Genomic DNA, 21,402 nt, shown 5'->3' with positions numbered 1-21,402 from the left:
AGTCCCAATCAATTGACTTGGGACCAAACAGCCCCCTACAGAACAGAGGTGGCTACGTTCACAAACTTCTGTGCTGAGCACCTCATCTCTTTAGAGATTCATTGCCAGTCAAAATGACTCCGCTTTCTTTAATTATTTTTTCACCTTGAGCTTGTCCTGTCACTGGATAGCACTGAGGGGATTCTGGCTCCGTCTTCTTTGCTCCCTCCTGCCCGATCAGGTATGTAAGATGTCCCTGAACCTTTTCTAGGCTCAGTCCCATTTCTCTCATCTTCTCCTTGGATGACTGATGCTCCAACCCCTAAATTTTCTTCACGGCCCGTTGCTGGACTTGTTCTATTGTGTCCGTGTCTCTCGTGCTGGGGAACCCAGGCCTGAAGCCAGCGCTCCTGGTGCGTCTCAGTGGTGCTGAGCAGAGTGTCCCTTGACCTGCTTGCTGCCAACGGTCTGCCCCACGTAGCCCGAGGTGCTGTTGTCCCTCTTTGCCACAAGGGTGCATTGCTGGCTCATGTTCAAGCCTGTCCACCAGAAAGCTCAGGTCTTTCTGTCCAAACTGATTTCCACCTGGTCAATCCTCAGCGTGGACTGGTGCATTGGGTTATTCCTTACCAGGTGTAGGATGTGGCGTTTCACTTTGTTGAACGTTGAGATGCCTGTCTGCCCTTTTCTTCAGCCTGTCCAGATCCCTGTGAATGGCAGCACAACTATCTGGTGCATCAGCTCTCCTTGGAGTTCGACTTTGTCTCCACTCTTGGTGAGGGTGCAGTCTTTCTTCCCCATCGTGCAGGTCATTAATGAAGATGTTCAACCCTGTATCATCTCCTGGGAGGCACCACTAGCAACGGGCCTCCAGCTGGACTTCGTGGTGTTGATCACAGCCCTTTGAGCCTGGCAGGACAGCCGGTTTCAATCCAACCCACTTTCCACTTATCTAATCTGTATTTTGTCAGTTTGTCAATGAGGGTGCTGAAAGCTTCAATGAAATTGAGATAAACTGCATGAACCCCCATTTGCCAGGCTACTCATCTCAGCATGGAAGGCCAACTGGTTGCTAGAGCGCGATTTCCCCTTCATAAATCCATGTCGACTGCTGTCAGTCACTGTCCTGTCCTTGATGTGCTTGGAAATGGTCTTTGGGGTTATTTGCTCCACCACCTTCTCGGGGATCGAGGTGAGGTTGACTGGCCTGGAGTTCCCCAGATCCTCCTCGTTGCCCCTCTTGAAGACAGGAGTGACATTTGCTTTCTTCCAGGCCTCAGGATCTTTCTTTTGACTTTTCTTAGCTAATTGAGAGATGCCTCTCCGTGACATTGCCAGCTCCCTCACCACTTGTGTGTGACTTTCATGAGGTGCCATGGACCTCTGCATGCCCCTTTCATTTCAGTATTTCCATCCTCATCTTTTCCACTGAGGATTTATCTTCCCTGTGTACTTTCTCATGAACCTCAGGGCCTTGGCATTCCTGGAAGTAAACGTTACCAGTAAAGACCAAGGTGAAAAAGGCACTGAGTACTTAAGTCTTTTCCATGTCCTTTTGTCACCTTTTGTCCAGTTAGTTTGTAGTTGTGTGCTCTGGATAGTGGTCCCTACGTGTGTGTGAGTGTGTTTATGTGTAGAGGCTTTTCCAAACAAACAAGTCTGAGCTTCGTGCTGATTTCCCAGACAAGCTCTTCCTGTTAGTGGCTCAGGATATTAGCAAGCTGCCCCAGCGAGCCAGCGATTCAGTTCCAGGGGAAGTTCAGCTTGGGTGAAAACAAAGGCAGCAGTACACGTTTACACATTTTTCTTCTGGTTTTAATTGCTTCCGTCTCTATATCTGAAGCATTATTATCAAAATTACTTTTCTTTGCAGCTGTAGTCTCAAGGACTTTCTCTGCTCATATCTTCTCACATCATTTGTAGCCTTTAGAAAGTTCAAAACGCTTTTGGCAGGGGAGTTAACACAGGTGCTCTGGGGCAACTCCCGCTGGAGTAATTATATTATTTACTTAAATTTCTGTGTTTGTCAGACGTCGTTTTAGGCTTCATGACATGAGTTGTACTTTGCTGTGCTGTCTACCAGAGGAGGCTGTGTTTCACTGAGGACATTCGTGGAACTGAAATGTTTGCATGTGAAGGAATTGTTTTTATACCTAGGAACAATCCAATAAACCATTTTCTTTGCCAATGGAAATTGAAATAATGATGCTTTTTGGATGAAAAGTACAGTCTGGATTTGGTGTATCATTGATTTTAAAGGAATGCATGAACTCTGGATCACGGAGAAGAGGCCGTGTGATTTAGGTGCTGCTGTGGCACTCAAGAGACCTTGCATGCTTTGCTGTGTTAGCTGGATGAATATCTTTACTATACCTTAGTTTCTCACTTGAAAAATAATTCTTCTCTCTTAAACATGTTCTGAGGATAAACTGATCGTTGTTATTGACAGGGGTTGACACTATTGACACTGTTGTTATATGGGAGATCAGATTCACGCTCAGAGATGTTTTCTTGAATATAATTTAGAGCATTGGAACAAGACAACTCAATTTGTGGTTATTTCCCTGATAAAAACTTTCTGAAGACCCCGAATACCAGCATGTGCTGCTGGATCTAGTCCAGGGTCACAGAAAATGTCAACTTCACAGTGGGTTATCGGGGCTTTGGATGAGATGCTTGGATACAAGCATAGGAGATAAACCAGACTGACAATTCTGGAAGGCACCATTTATTGCTTTTACTTAAGACTTTTGTGGCATCTGAATGGGTTTACCACGGGGTAAGGAAGGGAACACGTGTTTTTTTCTAGAAAATGGTGAAAGGGAACATCAGTGCAGAGGCTGTGTAGTCTTTGCATGGCGAACACGATGCTGCTGGTGCGTCAGCTCTCTGACACGTGCAGTTCATGGGAGGACAGGGCACATATGATGTATCTTCATGCTTTTTGCATTCTCTTCAAACAGTCAAAATTTGTGCTAGATAAAGAAAGCTAGAATGCAGAAATCTGAGCGTACAACAACCATGATTAGGAAGATGATGTTGTTTTTTTTCACCTTCAAACTCACTGCAATCATGTTGACCTTAGCATGCTTATTTTGCTTTCCTGTGGTGTGTTCAGCTACTCTCATGAAAAGTTTTGCTTGCTACTCCCAAGAGCAGGGAGACTGTGGAAGTGTGTGATCAAATACCAATATTCTTGTTTCATAAGAAATGATGTGCTTTCAAAATCTCTTTTCAAACTGTCTCCTAATTATAGTTGCACTTCAGAGGGGCTTTTGTGAAGAAACATAAAAGATGCATCTTCTTTTGGAGACCGAGACTGAATTCCCTTTCCTGACTGATAAGAGCTGTGAATTGAACCTGGATTTGGCATATATCAAGCCAGTGCCTTCGCCATGGGGTTAGAGTCAGTCTCTCTTCTGCTTGGAGCTGTTCTACTTCTTATGAAATATTCACAGGTCCAGAGAGACAATGAGACTTTTTATGACTTGATGGTGAAGGAAAATTTCTGGGATAAAAGCAGATGTTGGTTCAGTCTCTATCTTCACTCTAAATCAGGTATTTAAATCCCATGTGAGCCCACAAGCAGCAGGGTGATAGTGTTTATCAGTTCTTTTTTCTGATCTTCCTGCTGCTCCTCGTCCTTTTGGAAGGGCCCTGAAAGGCTCTTTGATTAGCTCTCACAGTCCAACAAGAAATATCTTGTAGGAAGATTTCTGACCAGCTCTCCCAGAATGACTTAGTAGGTTATGAATTATGGAACAAAGAATGCCAGTATGTTCTAGGTAGTAGTACATAGTTTCCCATTTAATCTAATTCGTCTTTGTTCATAGCCAGCACCTGTACTTAGGTCCTTGGCTTGTTTTCAGCTTCCCTGTTCCTACTTTCTGTCTGCCAGTATAAGAAGGTCTAACGTTGTCTTCCCCGGGCCAGAGCTTCCACTTGTAATTCTCTGTAATTTAGATGGCTTTACAGTGTGTCTTAGTGGATTTTTAATTTTGCAGCACTCGAGTCAATTTACTTTTGAAAAATTAAGCAGCCTGTGCCCTTGAAAAGTCATTGCATCCATTATTACCTCCACATGTGATAAGTTTAAGGAAATGATTAGCAAAGGTGTCACTCATTTCTGCATGCTGTATATCAGATCGGACTTGCTGTGAAGTAGTGAACCATATTAAAGCTGTGAAATCAGCCCTGCTCTACAGGGACTACAACCAGCTGCACCAATTTTACTACTTTTTCCCTTGCAGATTCAAGCATGATTAGAATGGAGTTTGACAGTTTATTTACAGATTTGCTGTGACTGACAGGTTGCCAGAGGGGAAATGTTTGTACTCCCTGAACAGAGTTTTTGGTAACTAAGGCTAAATATCTGACAGGACTTCTGTTACCAGACAGAATGTGATCAACAGTTGTATTACTGAGGAAGTTGGTGCATCTTTGCATGTAAAATAGAGCTAAAAATGCACAACCAAAGCCAGCATTTTCCTTGATGTAAAGCGGCCACACACAACAAGATGCAGCGCTGATGAATTCAAGTTTTCCAGTCCAATTCAGATCTTTCCTGCCTGGAAGAGATTGACTTGCACGAGGAAAGGAAGATGAAAACCACTTGGATCCCCCCTTTTTTTTTTTGGCCTTGGTTACTGATTTTCAAGCTTAATTTGTGGGGTCCCATGAATTTTTCAGTATGTGACCGGACCTTGCATGTGTCTCCTTGACAACAGACCTACTTCTCTGAGGTACCTTATGGCCTAGCAAGTGTTCAAGGACTGCTCGTCGAAAACCGATGTCCATATGTGTAATTTTAAAGTTCAATGAAGGTTGACCTTAAATTACTGAAGCCAAATTATATTTATTTTCCTTTGCAAATCATCCCCTGGCTTTAAAACTAGAGCAAATGGGCTATTTCTTTTTCATAATCATGCCATCCAGTTTTCGGTTATCAATGTATATAGTTACGTGAGCAACTTGACATAAGTATCCCTATAGTATATAAAGAAGAGAACACCTTGCAATGATATTTAGAAGCACAAGTCATTTGGAGGAAGGTATGCAAACTATATGCTGTATTATATACAATGTATATATATTTATTAATATCACGCTCCTTATTCCCAGAAATAATATTAAACATTTGCTCAGAAAAGTACTCTTTTGTTCATTAATAGTTCTTTGTTCATCTAAAAGGCACAGAAGCTTTTGTACATTGAAAAGGTTAATTATACTCTGCATAAAGGTACTTGAATAAATTGTGTGTTTTATGGGTAGCAGAGGTTGAAGGTGGACGCATTTGTCTTGCACAGAGAAAAAATATATTTTTATTACATTGTTAGGTGTTGAGAAGTGCTGCCAAGTAGCCAAATGTAATCTGAGTATTCACACAAAAGAGATTCTAATGTATTACAGGGCATAGACCACAGGCACCTGAGTACCTTAAATACAAATAAGGACACTTATTTGTATTTAAGCGAGTCCTACTAGTTATTTGCCTATTTGATTGCTATCAAAGAGTTTGGTGGGGTTAGGTTTATTTTTATCTTTCTCATTTGTTTTTGTTTGTTCTGATGAGTTTGTTCAGTGAACCGCGGCATGAACTGGATTCTTTCCTGTGTATTTTTGTTGTAATAAGGCTGTGCAGCAAGGGGCTGGGTGCAAAAATGATAGCAAATGGATGAGAAATGACAAAACGAGCATTCCTCTGTCATCATTCCCAGAGAGATACGTCCCTGTTTAACACTGATGTGCACGGCTCGTGCGGAGGCAGCAGCGCGCCGGGCTGCCCCGCAGCTCGCGGGAAGGCTCCTCTGCACCTCCAGCCTTTGGAGCCTCGGGCCGTGGCCACCTCCTCGGTGACGCTTTTCCTCTGACCAAGTTGTGAGCGTGGATGCGGCAGCGTTGACAGGTGACTTGCTTGTGTTATTGTCGTTGTTGTCAGGCATAAAAGACGCACTGCTGACATCCAGCTTTGCCCCCTGCCAGGTAAATTCTCTGGCTGTTGGTTGGGCTCCAGGGCCGTGGTTATTCTGCCCGGGACCCTGGCAGCTCTGGCTGCAAGGAAGACGGTGGGTGTCCCTGTTTGCAGGGGTGCCCTCGGGTCCCCTTGGGAAACCGGAGCAGTGGGTCGTGTTTTCCAGGGTTTATTCCTTTTCTCCCTGTAGCTGCTGTTTTTTATTGTGCTTTCACTAGGTTTAATGTTAAAGCTCTCTGTTTATAAAAGGGGAATATACTATACCCTGAAAAGCTGTGCTCTTAAGGGTGAAGGAATTTGCCCAAGGACTCACAAGTCAGATGGTGTAAGGCAGAAATACAATCCAGCAGCCCTGAATCCTCCTTCCAGCTGTAGCTCTAACCTTAATGCCTTTCAAAGGATAGAAAACAATTGTAGATGTCATGGGCTTTTATTAGACGTGAGATAACCCTGACGTGTGGGTTGTGACATCCCTAGTGCCTGGAATTTCACAGTTGCAGTCAGCAGAAGTTGGGTGTCCGCTGAGCAACCCTCTCAGCAGAAGGCACCATTTGTGTCCCAATTAATGTCTCGTGCTGCAAGTACTGTGGACCACATCCATGTGCAGGCTGTGGCTCTGTCTGCTCTATTAAAAAGACTGTGGTCCTGCTCTTTAAGATCCAAGGAAAGTACCAAAACGGTTAAAGAACAGGGCATCCAATTCTGTAGTTGAAGTTCTTCAGGAATTGGATTATCTTGTTAAAATACATGACATGATGCATCAGGAATGGAATGATTTGAGCTGAACAACTGAGCTGTGAGCTGGAATCACAGGTATTACTAACCTGTGATTCAGTGCCCAAAGACAAAAGCATCGTTACCATGAGAAGGTCATTTTTTTTCCCTAACCAAAGGGCAGCTCTATACTGCCTTTACCAAAAATAATAATAATAATAAATTGTACTGCATTGCATCACTGAATTATTCATCAAGATCAGACACTTTCTTGTTCATTTTACTGTCATTCTCTGGCTTATTCTCAGCAGTTTTGATGAAAATATAACACAATAGCACTTGCTTACAAGAGACATTCAGTTCGCTAGGTGTCCTGATTGGAAAGCTTTTTGCTTTGGTCCATGCTGAAATCAAATGCTCTTTGTTTAATGGATATTCTAGTTTTATGGAGAAATAGCTAGAATTGGTATTATGGTATCTCTTTGTTAACCTGTTGTTATAGTTTTAGTGAGATATTTTGGCACATTAATTCAGAGTAAACAAGAATTTTTCACTGATCGAATCCTATGTCCTTTCTTTCTTCTCTAGAGCACTTGTTGAAACAAGTGTTTTTCCAGCACTAAGATTTGATTTCTAGAAAGGTGTAAACGTTCCTTTTTTTTTAAGCTGCTTTTTATAGGTAGATGAAAATAGCACATTCTTAGGATATTTTAAACGTGGTTACTTCAGGAGCCTGGTTAGAGTGCTGAAACAAGAAAATAATCCTTACTCTGTTGCTTCTTATATACCAGTGTAGAGAGCTGCTCAACCATGGGAGCAGATCAGCATCTGGCCTCATATGTTCATCTCACCGTGACCACTTTTTTTCTCCTTTTGTTGCTTTTTCCCATAATTTACTTCATTTGCATATTTTAGTGCTTCATACCATGGTGTTGAGTCGATTTGCACTTGAATAATTAAACAGGTAGGTGCCCTTGGAAAGTCATTGCACCCTTTATTGCTGCTTAATGCGTTGACTGTGAGGATTTGGGAAAGACGTTGGCGCCTTTTCCTTGGCCTCGGTTTTGTGTCAGGGCTGGAGGTAACGCAGTGAACGGGACACCATGGAATAAGCCGTGTTTAGGCTTGTGGGGAACTTCATTTTGGGAAAAGGAGGAGGCCCCAAGCTTGGGGAGACGTTTCCATGTCCTTTTGCTGCTCGTTGACAATGGTGAGCAGCCTCCTCTCTGCAAAAATGCTACTGATTGATGGAGCTGGGGCTTATTTGGTGACCTTGCATGCTTAGACAGGTGCCAGGTTTAGGTGCCAGAGCCTTTTGGCCTCTGGAGGAGAATATATAAAGAAAAGAATTAAACATGAGCCTGCTGTGCACAGCTTGGGGATGAGGGGGACAGAGAGGAGGTGAACAGGAGGAATTTTACAGCTTTTTAGTAGAGGGAACCGGGATTTTGTGGATGGGAGGCAGGACCAGCTGGGGACCGGGAATGATGCAGTGCTGCAAGGTGCTCCGGGATCTCCTGGATTAACTGGGGGCTTTCCCCAAGCCCCAGAGAGTTTCAGGTTCTCATTAAAGCCCCAAGCCAGGTGAGCTGCAGGGAAGCTGCACTACAGGTGCAGCTGCAGGGGGGATGTTAGAGGGATCGGTTAAAATCGCGGCAGGCTCTGGAAAACTGAGTCACTGTTTCCACTCGATGAATAATGAGTGCTCGCCGGGGTAGTCCCATGACAAAAGGTGCCTTGTTAAAAAGTGCTCTGTTTAACTGCTGTCCGGCAGTCACGCTGGGCTATTTTCTCCTTTTCCCAGTGAATACCCTTAATTGTAAACATATTTCAGTGTCTCTGGTCACGCTAAATGACATTAAAATTTCAGTTGTTTGCCTTCATTGCTTATTCCAACTCTCTTTGCAATGAGGATGTTACTAGAAATATATTGGTTTCCTCAGTGTGGAAAAACACGGTATGGCAGGGCTTCATAAAACAAACAAACAAAAAAGGTAGGAGCTAGAATTGAGGAGATTAACATCTCAGGGAAGATGACAGGAATAAAATACACCTGAACAATGATCACTCGTGAAAAGGCATAAGTACTTTGGAGGTAAAGAACTTTTCTAGATGATAGAAGAGATTACCAAAATCACTCACACCAGACAGCGTTAATGATGCAGATCTTGAAGTGTGCGGTGCCTGAGATTTAAATGTGTGTTTTGATATGTATTATATGATCACTCATCAAATGCTTCAGACCTGTTGGTTTTTTTAAAGCCTGCTTTCTTTACTATCCAAATCAAGCATGTCAGCTCTGCAATCTGTGGCAGGTTAATTAAAATGCAGTGAGAGTGCAAAATGATTCAAGCGTGAGGTTGACAAACTTTGTTCGTCCTTTTAATTCTGCAGAGCTCCAAACGTAGCCCTGCTTAGCTTGAGAACTGCTGATGAAATGAGTGCAATTGTCTGTTGTCCTTTAGATAAGGATTTAGGTCATATGGAGTGTGAAAAGAACAATTTGAAATACACCATATCATATTTGACAGGATCAGATCTTGAGGAATGTCTTACAGTGTTGTTATAGCTACTCTGCAGTGTCCAGTGATGGTCTTCTAATCACCCGAATCTCACTAGGGTGAAATTGTGGAGGTGGGATAATATGAACCCAAAATACCCCAAGGTAGTTTTTGCTCTCTTCCTTTTCCTCATAAACTGCTATTTAATTTTATGTGATTGAATTTGGTGACATTTAGTGCATATTAAAAGGAGAAATTTATAACACTGTCTAAAGCAAGGGCTATTCCAGCCTTGTTCTTCGTGGGGTTTCCTGCTCTTCTGCCAAAGGCACCGGCACTTGGGCTCACTAAAGACTGCACTGAAACACTCCTGAGCTTCTGATGGGGCCTTTTCCATCGGATCAAGTGATGTGTTGGGGACTGTCGACACAAGGAGAACCCCACCATGAATTCCTCAGAGCTGTTGAACGGCAGACGAGGGGTTGGAGGCTCTCCTTTCTTCTCCTGAGTTGGACCTTGTTGCGCGTCACTTGGCTTCCTCTTGAAGTGCTGTCCGGACTGCTTTAATTTCTATGGATTGCTGGGGATTTTACAGGGAAACGGTGGCAGCTGAGAACAATTCTATCAAGAAGATCTATCAAGAAGATGAGCTATCAAGAAGATCTCCACCATGTCCATGTACACTGGTCCCTGCTGGAGGGGAGTATGGTAAGGGAGGCACTAAAAACCCTTCTGCCATCAAAAAATCCCTCTCTTTCCAGTGGCATTAACCTACTAGGACGTTTGGAAGTGGAATGTTGTAGCAAGGGGTTGTATTGTTCGATACCCAGCTCCGTACGCTTCCCAGGTCTGGTTTTTCATTTTAAAGCAATTTGCCTGAATAAAATAAAATATGCATGATGGGTGAACACAGATGAGCTCTGTTAATGTATTCTAATTAACTTGCTAAAAATATTTTAAAATCTTAATAAGCTTAAAGAGAATTTCTGGTGATCAGATGCAATGTTAATGAGCATAGTATAAAAACATAAGAAGGTAGTGTAGATGGCTGATTGGCAGTTGCTGCAGTGTTGTCTCTATAGGTAATATTTTTTTTTTGTGCAAAAGCAAGCTCTTTGCGTTAAATTGTAGCTTTTGTCTTGGTAACCTAATTTCTGAAGATCTTTTTCCATATAAAGCTTAATGAACAAAGCATAAAAAGGAATTCACCTGTTTGATTTGGAGGTAGGCGGGATTTTATTACTTAATTATGCCTTGGAAAAACATGCTAAGGACATTTATAATAAAGTATCCGTGTTTTCCGTGTGTGGGAGAAACGGCTCTTTTCCTTTTATATGTGCCGTAAATCTCTGGATGTGGTTCTTTTTCTCTCCAGGCTATTAGGTTTCTGCAGACTGTATTTCATTCCTTAGCACCTATTGTTGCTTGGCAACAGCATCCCATTTACATGATCCCAACGCTGGGAATGTCTGCTTACCTGGACCCTTTCCGTTCAGACACCTGAGAAACAAAACAGTTTTCCTATTCAGCATGACAATTCCTGGGAAGTAGTAATTGCTTCTATTAATTAATCTGTACACTAGCTCCTTGCTTGCTTGCTCGCTTCCGCCTTCTTTCCTTCCTTTTTTCCTTCAGTTATAAGGGAAAAACTCTGTGCTCTCTGTTTAGTTTTAGTCCTCACGAGGTCACAAAATCCCTTTATAGATAAGGCTTAGATAAGCCTCGGCCATGCTTGCTGTTAGCAGATGTATCCTCCTGTCAATTCATTAGAAGGAGGTGTTTTTTTTTTTAAAAAAAAGGAAGGAAACCTTCCCCAGCACAAATATATAAAGAGTCCTGCAGAACAAGAAAATTGAGAGCTTACGGATACCAAAATACTTCTAATAATTCTTTGAGAAGCCTTGTGAAGAAAAGCGTCACGCTGTCTTATCTTGCATTTTTTTTCTCTTTGCAAAAATAAAATATTTGGACCTTGACTCTTTTCTGTTCACTTGTAGGCCTTTTAATATTCTTGATAATATAAAAGACAAGTGTTGTATGAAGCGGAGTTGTGTTGACTGGTAGAGGTCTGATTTGCAAATCTAGATCCTACACTGATTTTCCTCAATGTTTCTCATTGTTTTGGCTTCTCTAGAACCGATACCTTGAAGGATGCCCTTTTCTCACTTCACTCAAGAGCAGCATTCAAACTGAGGTTCACCATATGCCCTCTAATTATGTTCTGTGGCTTTCAGTAATGCAGCTGATTATTATTATATTTTCTCCTGTGAATGTCTCCTTACTGATGCCCAGACTTTGCAGATCAACTAGTGAAGAACTGAGTGCATTTGTGATCTAAATAACAAAGAGGCCCTTGTTCTGTTCTTGGTTGATCTACTGATTTGTGTGACCTAGAACACTGCACTTATCTCCTTCCGTACTTTTCTATTTTTTACCTTCTGCAATGGTGTTATTTGTTGGTGTGGTAGTGTATTTATTTTTTATTTATAAGCTTTGCAAGGCTCAATGTTGTCGCAGAGGAGGACAAATAGTTTTAAACAATAAAAAAATGACGTTTTTGTGTTTCTGGGGAGCTCAATGGGAAGCAATATACTGCCAGGTGGTCCATAAAGCTGCGGGTCGTGTTCATGCCCACAACAGAGTCATGATATGCATGGGAGGGTGCATTTTCCACTCAGATTCACACATTAATTTCTCCTGTGTCAGAATATTTTGTGCAAATACTGAGTTTATTTCAAGGAATTACTGAGCTATGCTGAAATGCTAGCATTAAAAAAATAGAGTATTTGTTCTTTGAAAAATGCCTATGGTAGCCATGAATATATATATATGTGTGTATATATATCTATGTATTTCACTGATTTCTGAGGACAACCTGCATTATACCAATTTTAGGTGAGTCTCTGACCTTCAGCCCTGGGCATTGAGCTATTGGATTCTAAATATCCAGTGTATTTCCAGTGGTCCCACATGTGCTCTTGTATAGCTCAGAGTGGAGCCCGTCCTAACTCCAGGTCTGCCTGTGGTCGGGAACAAGGATGCTGGGGGCTCCCTACCACGGTGAGGTCTCCCTTGGAGCTGCACACCTTAGAAGCCAGCATATTCTCCCAATAAACCAGATTCCAAGCAAAAGTTTCTCTGTGATAAAGTAGAAGTCCCTAGACACTGGCACATTCCTACTAAATATTTGGATAGGCAAACTGACAGCACGCAGCGCCAGATAATTCCAGGCTGGATGTTGTTAGTGCTGTTGCCAATCTGCTCTTTTTTGATAGTGGTTTCGGTGGCGAGGATGTTTCTGCTGAGCACTGGTTGGGTCCCAGCATCTCTGAGCATCAGTGGTTTGTGGTCTTGGAAATAGGCCTTGGTGAAGCTTAATCTTCTGAGCTTATCAAAAGAAAGGAGAAGATGCAGTTCAGCTGTGGTCTGTGAAGTGCCAGGCCATGAAGGGGAAACCCAGGTGCGAAGCTAATGTTTTAACTGGGAGACAAAAGCCACAGAGGTTGAGCAACTAGAATTTCAAACCGTCAAATCTAAATTATGGGAAAAGTGCAAATATTTAACTTTAAAGGTCATTAAGCATGCAAATAGCTAGTAGACACCATAAATCCTCTGTCACTTTGAGGCTTTCAGCCAAAATTCCTTGTGTTTTAGAATCCTGTTCAGTGACTGAGTTGGCTGGAGAAATCACTGTGTTGAAATTGTGTGATCTCTTTTAAGCAGGCAGCTTATTCTGATCTTAACATTTTTGAAGCTCTCTGTAGGTATGCTGTTAAATGGTTGGATGTGAGAGTTGCTTTTTGAAAGTGCCAGACATCAGTTCTGGTTTTCCTGGTGGGATAGAGGCTCCAGTACCCACATTGGGTCTCTTGTTTCTGAGTTGAAAAAACAAATTCTTCAAAGCTTCCTCCCTCTTTAGAAACACCCTGTCATGGATGGCACCACAGTTTAGTGGCCTCAGAAGTTCTCAGCTCTAATTCTGGGTATTTCTTGTGTCTTGAGCAAAATCTCGTATATTTGCTTCAGCACCCCCATGTATAAAATGAGGCTGGCAATACTGACTTCAGAATATTTTTTGCAAATCAATTAATTGGTTGTATTTTGTCCAGATTTCACATCTGCTTACTGAAGGACAAGAATTCCGAGTTGTAAAGTCATAGTGGAGACCAATGCCCAGTGCCTATGAAAAATTGCTGATGAACAGGGGAAATCAAAGCAGGGCAGACCTCATTATATTAAGTCTTTAATTGGAACATTGGGTACATTATGGGTATCTGGACAACTGCTGAATAGGTTTTACAATGTGTACTTTTCTCAACACACCCCGTTTTTATGTTTCACAATTCTTGTCACACGCAAAATCTGGATAACAAAGAAAACCTTTAGTCTGAATCTGCCTCTTCATTTTCTTAACCTTACTGTAAAATCTATGCTGTGTTGTGGATTTTTTTTTACATTCATTACCATTGGAATTTAGCCCAGGCTTCATCAAAATTTTCTGTCAGATAAGAGTTTTCTGTCACCAAAAAAAAAAAAAAAAATCACAGTGAATTGATAAACAATTGCAGGGCTGCAGTATTACTACAAAAAACGCAAATATTCCAGAGGTCTTGTGAGCACGTCAATGAATGTATTATAACACCGTTATGTCTATTGATCTGCATGTTCCCAAAGAAGTCTTTAATGTTCAAGAACTGAAGTTTTCTTTGCTGTCCAACTTTGCTCAAGTCAATGACGTTGGATCGACAGCGGGGTTGTATCTAAAGTCGATTTTACTTCTTACATTGCAACTTAGACTGTGTGTATTTTTGGGATGATCTATCATAACTTAAGGTGCTGTTAAAGAGAATTTCCATACGTATGTTACAGTGTTTATTTTTCTTCAAATGCAATAGAAAGGAGAAGGCTTTGAGTCAGTGTAAAATTGTAAATTCAAGTATGAAGGTGAGTTAGATGTGGAATTTCAGAACTGGACAGGGCTTCACATTGCAGATTACTAAGTTTTTGTCCTTGATGAGGCAGGGACTCAGGAAAGCGAAGTTTGGTATCTTCATGAAAGGCAACTTGTGCTACCAGGAGTCATCAGTATCACTTGAGAACGCTCAGCAACCCAGATCAGTAGTAAGACATAAATTGGTTTGGGGAATTATTTCTGCTCTTTTCTTTATGTGCATGCACATCCACTCATTTCAGTGGTATTCCTCTTGCCTCACAGAAATGTAAGCAAGAAGAACCACGCCAGGTCTCATCTTTGTAGAGACTTTAACTGTGGATGTAGCATAAATAATCAAGAATATTAGCGATATTTGTCATTGTTGCTGAGAAAATGGAGTCTTTTTTTTCCTTTGTTGAATTACAGGTGATAGCTGTAGCATTTGTGGGCTGATGATCAATTCTATCCTTAAAGGTTTTATTTTCCCCCTAGGCACTTTATCCAAAAAAAAAAAAAAAAAAAAAGCTATATTTGGAAAATTCTTGACATTTGAGCAACTGAAACCCTGAATGAAAGTAAAGCAAATCATGAAATGTGAAATCTCTGTTTACAAGTGAGAAAACAGCCAGCCTATGTGGCAAAAGTGCCTTGCTTTTCTCTCTGATAAATGAGCTGATATTCTGAAACGGAAGAAACACTTTTTAAAAATACTTTTTTTTTTTTTTGCATGGATTTGAAGTATTATTATTTTCTTTTTAGTACTACAGTTATGTCTGAGTTTGACTTTAAGCTTCTTAATCCCTCACTTGGGTACTTATAGTTTTGTAGTTGTACTTTTTTACAGTACAACTGTAAAATTGTAGTTTTAATTAAAAAAATTAGTTGTCCCTAATTAAAATAAGAAGCATTCTAGTTTACATCACTTTTGCCTTAATATTATCCAATGTGCTAAGGGTCTGTTTGTAGCAGTCTTTTTTCTTTACTATGATGTATTTTGAGAGGTCAGATGTAACGCAGCACCGCGGCTCGAGAAGCAGGTGCCTTTGGATCCATTCCTAAGAATTACAGGCACAAAATGTAAAGTGCTGTGTGAGCTTTCATATTTAAAAGGGTATAGACAAGATAAGCCTTGCACCATAGCAGGAGCTTAATTTCCCAGTGTTTATATGAATAAGAAAGATTAGCATGAGTTTTGGAAGCGCTAATATATAAGTAGGACAATTTTGGAGCATTTGTTTTATAAATGGGATAAAATGATGGTATGTTTTTGTTTCGCTTTTCTGGAATGAAAGAAGCTAAAAGCTACATTTTCTTAAAATTACAGTGTTTGGAGTTAATCAGAGAAATAAAGGAGGAGCTGATGCTTCCCCTATTGCTTGCAAATTGTAAATTGCAGTTTTTTGCAATCATGCTTATAGCTGGTGTGGGTTTGTGTGCATAATCAGCCACTTTTTGGATGCAAGCACTATTGTGCCGTTTTATTTATGGATCTGATGGGAAAGAGGTTGCGGGTGTCTCTTAGGAGTTCTGAATGCCACCAGGGACCCGACATTTGGGGGACAAGCTGGGAGGGCTGCACCTAGCCGTGGAAATTCGAGTTAAAGAGTGTTTAACCCTTTTTTTTCAATGAAAGGGTTTTTTTTTGTGACCGAAAACAATAGTCAGGAACTGGATTTCTAGCATCATTCAGTTCTTCTTGATGGATCTCTGTGCAAATCAGTGTTATGAGTAGTGGTGGGTTTGGGAATGGGTTAACTTCTCACTGGTGCATGCAAAATACACAGTCCTTAGACTTGCTGCATAAGTAAACTTCGTTACCTGGGTCTTTTTTTTTTCCTCCTTCCAATGGGATTTATTATTTTAAGTGACTTTCATTAGATCAGGCCCCACAGTGGGTAATAGATCTGTGAGTGTTTGTGCCTTGCAGGATGACACGATTCCACGTGCCACAGCAAATGCTTTTCAGACAGGGTTAAAATTCTGCATCAGCTCTCTCAAAATCATAAAATTTTAAATAGGAAGGAAATAAACAGGTTGGTTAGGTTCTGTGCAGGAGGCCTTTAATTAAAAGATGTTTAAACCAATTCTCTCAACTGTCAGAGAATCGAATTTGTGAATTATGTTTGCTACAGTTGTTGGGTTTTTTTGGTGCCGCGGTATTTAAGTTCTCTCTGTGCCGTAGGGGTAGCTCCTGATGGATTCAAACACAGCTGGCTGAGAACACGGCGAGTGATGGATGAACGATGTCTTTGTTAATGCCCCTGTATACATAAATGATGGGCCTTTCTTTATTTATTTATAAGATGTGTCCAATTACACATCTCAGAGCAAATGTCCACCGTTCAGGAAAGCACACAATATTGGCATTAAAAAGACAGTCCCTGAAACCAGTGATCTATGCGTTTTCCTCACTCTCAGGAGAGAGACTGAAATACTTTAAATTCAGCGAGTTCAGGTGGGTTGTTCTGGGACTTGCTCCTCATCTGTAATCAAGATTGGCCGAACCTTGACCAAGAAAACCCTTGTCCCTGCTCTGTGAGTGAGGTGCAGTCATCATCAGAAGGGAGGAGGATGAATGATTTCCCATTCATGTAACTTCAACACAGGCCTGTTTATTTATTTATTTATGTATTTTTACTGTGAATCTGTGTGTGTTCGTACTCTGGAATTGATGCATAGAAACTTCATAAGTTATTTTGTTTATTTTATCAAAGAGACACAATATACGGTTAGGTATGTGCTGGAATAATTCTTAGAATTTAGCTGAACAAGAATTAGTCAGGATTGAGATAGATACACTGATAATTAGGTAGTTAAACATTTTTAGATTTAAGGTGAGATTCCCCTCTTGGTATATGTCTAACTCAGGTAAAAGTATGGTAAATGCATGCTTAGGGATGGTTACTATAGAATAATGAATGCACTGTAAAGTTATCCTTGCTTTTCTTGTAGCAACTTATTTATTTAGCAGGATCCTAAGTTACAGTTATGGCATAAATATATGTAGACAAACCCTAAATCTTCTGCTACAAAAGTGAGGAGAGGTTTCTGTAGCATCCAGCCAAAGGGTATTATAATCCCCAAGGAGGTACAATTTTCCCCTTTGTAGCTGCTCATCATGTGGATAGCCTCAGGTAAGATGGGGCTGGGTAACGTAGTCAGAATCACTGTGAAATTCAGAGTCAGCAGATGCTGTGGATGTCACCTTGGGGACCTGCTTTCGCCTGGCCCGTCCCCCATTTCCCAGTGCCAAAACGTCGCTGCCGAGAAGCAGTTGAGCGAAGGTGGGTTTGCCCTTTCCCCTGGGGTGGTCGGTGCTTGGCAGGACCGTCCTGCCCCACTCCCTGCAGTGCTAGCCCAGCACCTCATCCCGTCCTTTTCCAGGGGCTGCGGGAAGAGGCAAACCTCGTTCTTTGGATCTAGCGAACACCGTTGCTTCCTGTTCTGCCCTGCTAGCTGATTGCCAGGGGTGGTTTTGTCTTGGGTACGTTGCTTCTGCAAGAATTTACATTTGCAACAAGATTTAGCAAGACACAATTGCAACTACCGGGTATTTAGACTTCAGTTTGTTTTTTGAGAACATGGCCTTACTCATTATTTTTTACTGGCTTCTGTGCTATTATGTTGTTGTGATAATCTTGGTAGGGATCTGTCACTCTGTGCTGGTATAATTGAAACTTGTTTTCCCTGAGGAATCACTCTGCTGTTTCTTTTGTTTGTTTATTGACATTGACAGAGATCCTAATGGCTTTTAAAACCCTGTTCGTGCATCACTGAATCTTGGGAGGATTCCCAAGAAGAAAATAAAATTACGTTCATCAGCAAAACTAGGGTCCTCCATGCAGTGCTTTGTTCAGATCTTGGACTTCACGGGAGCACCTCACTGTAGCTTTAGACAGGGCATGGGGAAGGTTTGTGAGCTCCGTCTTCTCTTGGTTGCTATTTTGATCTTCAGGGCTTTTGTTCTTAAGACACTTAAAAAAAACACAGTTGACAACAACCTGCTTAAGGCCTCGATACAAGTTCAGCAACTTTTGCTTTGTGTGAAGTAAATTATCTTCATTTTTTTGCTAAAACTGGAGCTAAGATAACAAAACAATAACCATAGCGACCCCCTCCCTTGAAAGGCTTTAAGCCTTTAAAGAATTTTAGTGAGATCACCTGAGTTACTCATGTTTAAATACCTTGCTAACTTGTGGCTATGGATTGATGTATACCTTGTTCTCTGGTGTGCTGCAGAAGAGCACGCACACGAAGAAATGACAGGACAGGGGACCAAAATTCAGGAATAGGGGGTGCAGGGCGAATTTCCTAAAGGAAGCAGCATAATTTATTTTTTAATACCTGTAAAGCTATGATTTGGCCTTGTGTGAAGATTCAGATAGTTTTTGAAATGACTTACACCATCTCTAATTACCTTTTAACACGTTTTCCTGTCATTGCCCAAATTTCGGTGAATCCTGACTGTGAACGTCATAAGGAGGTAATTTTGGAAAACACTGCTGATTTTAAAGGTTATCTGTCAGTTTGTATATATACAGCTGTGATGCAAACCAAGCTGACCTCAAACAAGAGCTGTAGTGTGGTAACACTCTGCCTTTCCTACTGTATACCTCTTTGCAAATCTTCATGACTTTGATAGTGGCATAATAATAATAGAACGACAATATTTCTATTTTGTCTTCTAACGAAGTGTTCTGATGTGCCTTGGAATGGTGGATAATTGGTTTTATCTTCACTTTTACAGTAGGGAAATTAGATGTGCAGGGAGAGAGAGATCCCAGACCATCTGACTCCCGCTTCCCAGTTCTCATTGCTTGGTTCAATAGTGCAAATCCTGGCAATAGGCACTTTCAGTCTGACCTGTGTCTTGTATTGCATTGCAGTGCCACAAACAAGGATTTTGGCTACCGGTGGTGCATCCCACAATAAAAAGATCCTGCAGGTAAGTACAAAATTAAATCAGCTGCATTGGGCTCAGTCTTCTCTGTAGTTTTATATTGATGTACTGAATCCAAAGCAGTGCAGCTGCATAGGAGAATATGGCTAGAGGATGGTGAGTCTGCTGCAGGTCTTTGGGGTTTTGCTGAGGTTTAGTGTGCAGAGCATTAGCCTAATGTTAATTTCATGTTGAATGTCCCCGTTTTTTACAGCTGACTACTTTTATGTGCATCTGAAACACTGGTGATTTCCGGGCCACATCACTTTTGTCAAGTCAATCAGCAAGCAAACTCAAACAAAGACTTGATAATAAGATACATGGGATTTTTGTTGTTTTTGTCATTGAGATCAAATGAGACCACAGATTTAAATTGGGGTTGATGCTGAAAACTGAAAAAAACCCATACTTGTCCTGCTGTAATCTGTTACTGATTAGTGTTAAAGCATGTGTTGGGTAGGAGGCTCTGCTTCTCTACCGTCCATCCCACCCTTCTCTGCTCTTGCATCCAGTTAAGATCCTCATGACAGAGGACCACATGCTCTCCATTTCTGCATGCTGGCCCCATCCTGAAGGTCCCTTACCTGTAAGGGAAGGCTACCCAGTTTCTGTGGCCTGTTTATTTGTCAGTGATGTTGCATTGCTTTTGAAAGTCATTGTCAGAAGAATCACAATTGTATTTGAGGTGAGGGTATATGCCCACCAATGATTGATCTGAAAGATTTTTATATCCTAGTAAAGTGAATCACGTTCAGGTTTTGCAAAGACTTACTGTCTGTGAGAGGCCTCTCACCAAGCTTTTGCCATCAGAGACATCTGAGATGGGCTTCATCTTGTATGAATTCACTTTTCTGTGGTATCTGTATGTGATCTTTCATTTATAATCCTACAGTAGTCAGTAGTGGTCTAGGAAATTATTGTGCAAATGAAGCTGAATGATGATCTACTGTATCAAGTGCAGATATCCCTCTTCAGTGAGTGGAGGAGCTTTCTAGACCCACTGACTGTATTGGCCACCTTTCCATTGGCTGTAGTGAGGCCTTAGATACTGAGCTTGAAGATATTTACATCAAAAGGTACCTATCTAAATTCTGGGCTGAGTCCTCGCATTGCTGTTGGTCAAGATAGAGAGAATTGCTTTCTGGAGATGCCAGTCCCTTTCCACCAGCTACAGAGGGAGTCCAGCTGCCGATCCACACGCTGTATTCCTTGGTGATTGGAGTTGTATGAATTGGAACTCGTCTCTCCTTTGAGACCTCAGCTGCAGTGTATGAAGGTCAAAAAGCAAAGAGCAGAAATCTGTTTCTCCAAAGTTGGTTAAAATGCCTGTTTATATCAGCTCTAGAGCTGCTTGGGACGGAACAAATTTGACATATTTTGTCTGTAGATACCACTTTTCTCCATCTTCTTGGGTTACTTTGCTCAGTTTTCTTCACTTGCTTTTGGTTATTTTGCTTGGCATTGGAAAATTTAACGGATAGCTGTATTGATTAAAACATTGATCCCTATTGGAGCAGTTCCACTAAGAATATGTCAAGAAAGAGATTAAATTAATAGATGGATGTATTTTTAAAGCTGTATATCCAGCAGAGGTGCTAGGAGGATTTGCTTGCTATGGAGCAAAGGCAGTTAACTGATTGCTTTTGTAACATGTAATTCTGAAACGTACAGACCTGAAGAGTTGTGGGAATGAGCAAGTGACTGCCCCAGTGCTTGCTGTTCAAGTGTAACAATAGAGCTGCTTTTAAAACTCATTAGAAGTGTCCTAAAATAATATGATCAATATAATGTCATCCACTTAATTCAATTGCTGGTTAATTGGATCCTCCTTTTTAATTTAATCAAAACCTCAGAAACGATATCAGTTGCATGAAAAGTAACAGTTTCCACCCCTTATCATGGTCAGTTTTGGATAATTTGTTTCAGAGCTACAAAAGACTATCATTTAATTAATCAACATTCTGTAACTCCTATATTTTACACAGCAAACGAAGCAACTTAGGAAAATCTGTTAAAAAATACAGCCATATTAAGATAGCTCTCCCCCCTGGTCTGGGAAGCTTTGTAGAGCATATGTAGTGCTTGATTAAGGATCACATGAATCATGGTGAAATATTTTTGACATTAAAACCTCCAACAGTGGCTTTTAAAATTATTCATGAGAAAAATCACAGTTTCAAATGATTTAGTAAACACATGAACTTCAGAATAGTCTTAATTTGATAGTCATGTGATGCAAACGGTAGCTGTTATTTACTTGGAGTATTCCAGTCCGTATTAGCATTCAGGATATGCCGGTGCTGCGTTGTGTAAGGCTCTGCAGTGAGGCAAAACAAAAGAGCTCTGTTGTCCAAAGGAATTGGCA

General features: G+C 41.2%; 1 protein-coding gene across 1 annotated transcript in view; it reads left to right on the top strand.

Moving 5' to 3' along the window:
• The window catches only part of XYLB (xylulokinase), a 73,570-nt gene that overhangs the window by 39,842 nt on the left and 12,326 nt on the right, over positions 1 to 21,402 (top strand). Inside the window, exon 16 of the mRNA XM_088534764.1 lies at positions 18,985 to 19,043. Coding sequence (XP_088390890.1) covers positions 18,985 to 19,043 — 59 coding nt within the window. The remainder of the gene's footprint in view (positions 1 to 18,984; positions 19,044 to 21,402) is intronic.

Source organism: Tinamus guttatus, unplaced genomic scaffold (genome assembly GCF_059628265.1).
Source record: "Tinamus guttatus ecotype Peru unplaced genomic scaffold, ASM5962826v1 Tinamus_guttatus_pri_ptg000599l, whole genome shotgun sequence".
NCBI lineage: Eukaryota > Metazoa > Chordata > Aves > Tinamiformes > Tinamidae > Tinamus > Tinamus guttatus.
Note: the sequence above shows the minus strand (reverse complement) of the source record. Positions and strands in the feature narration are given on the sequence as shown.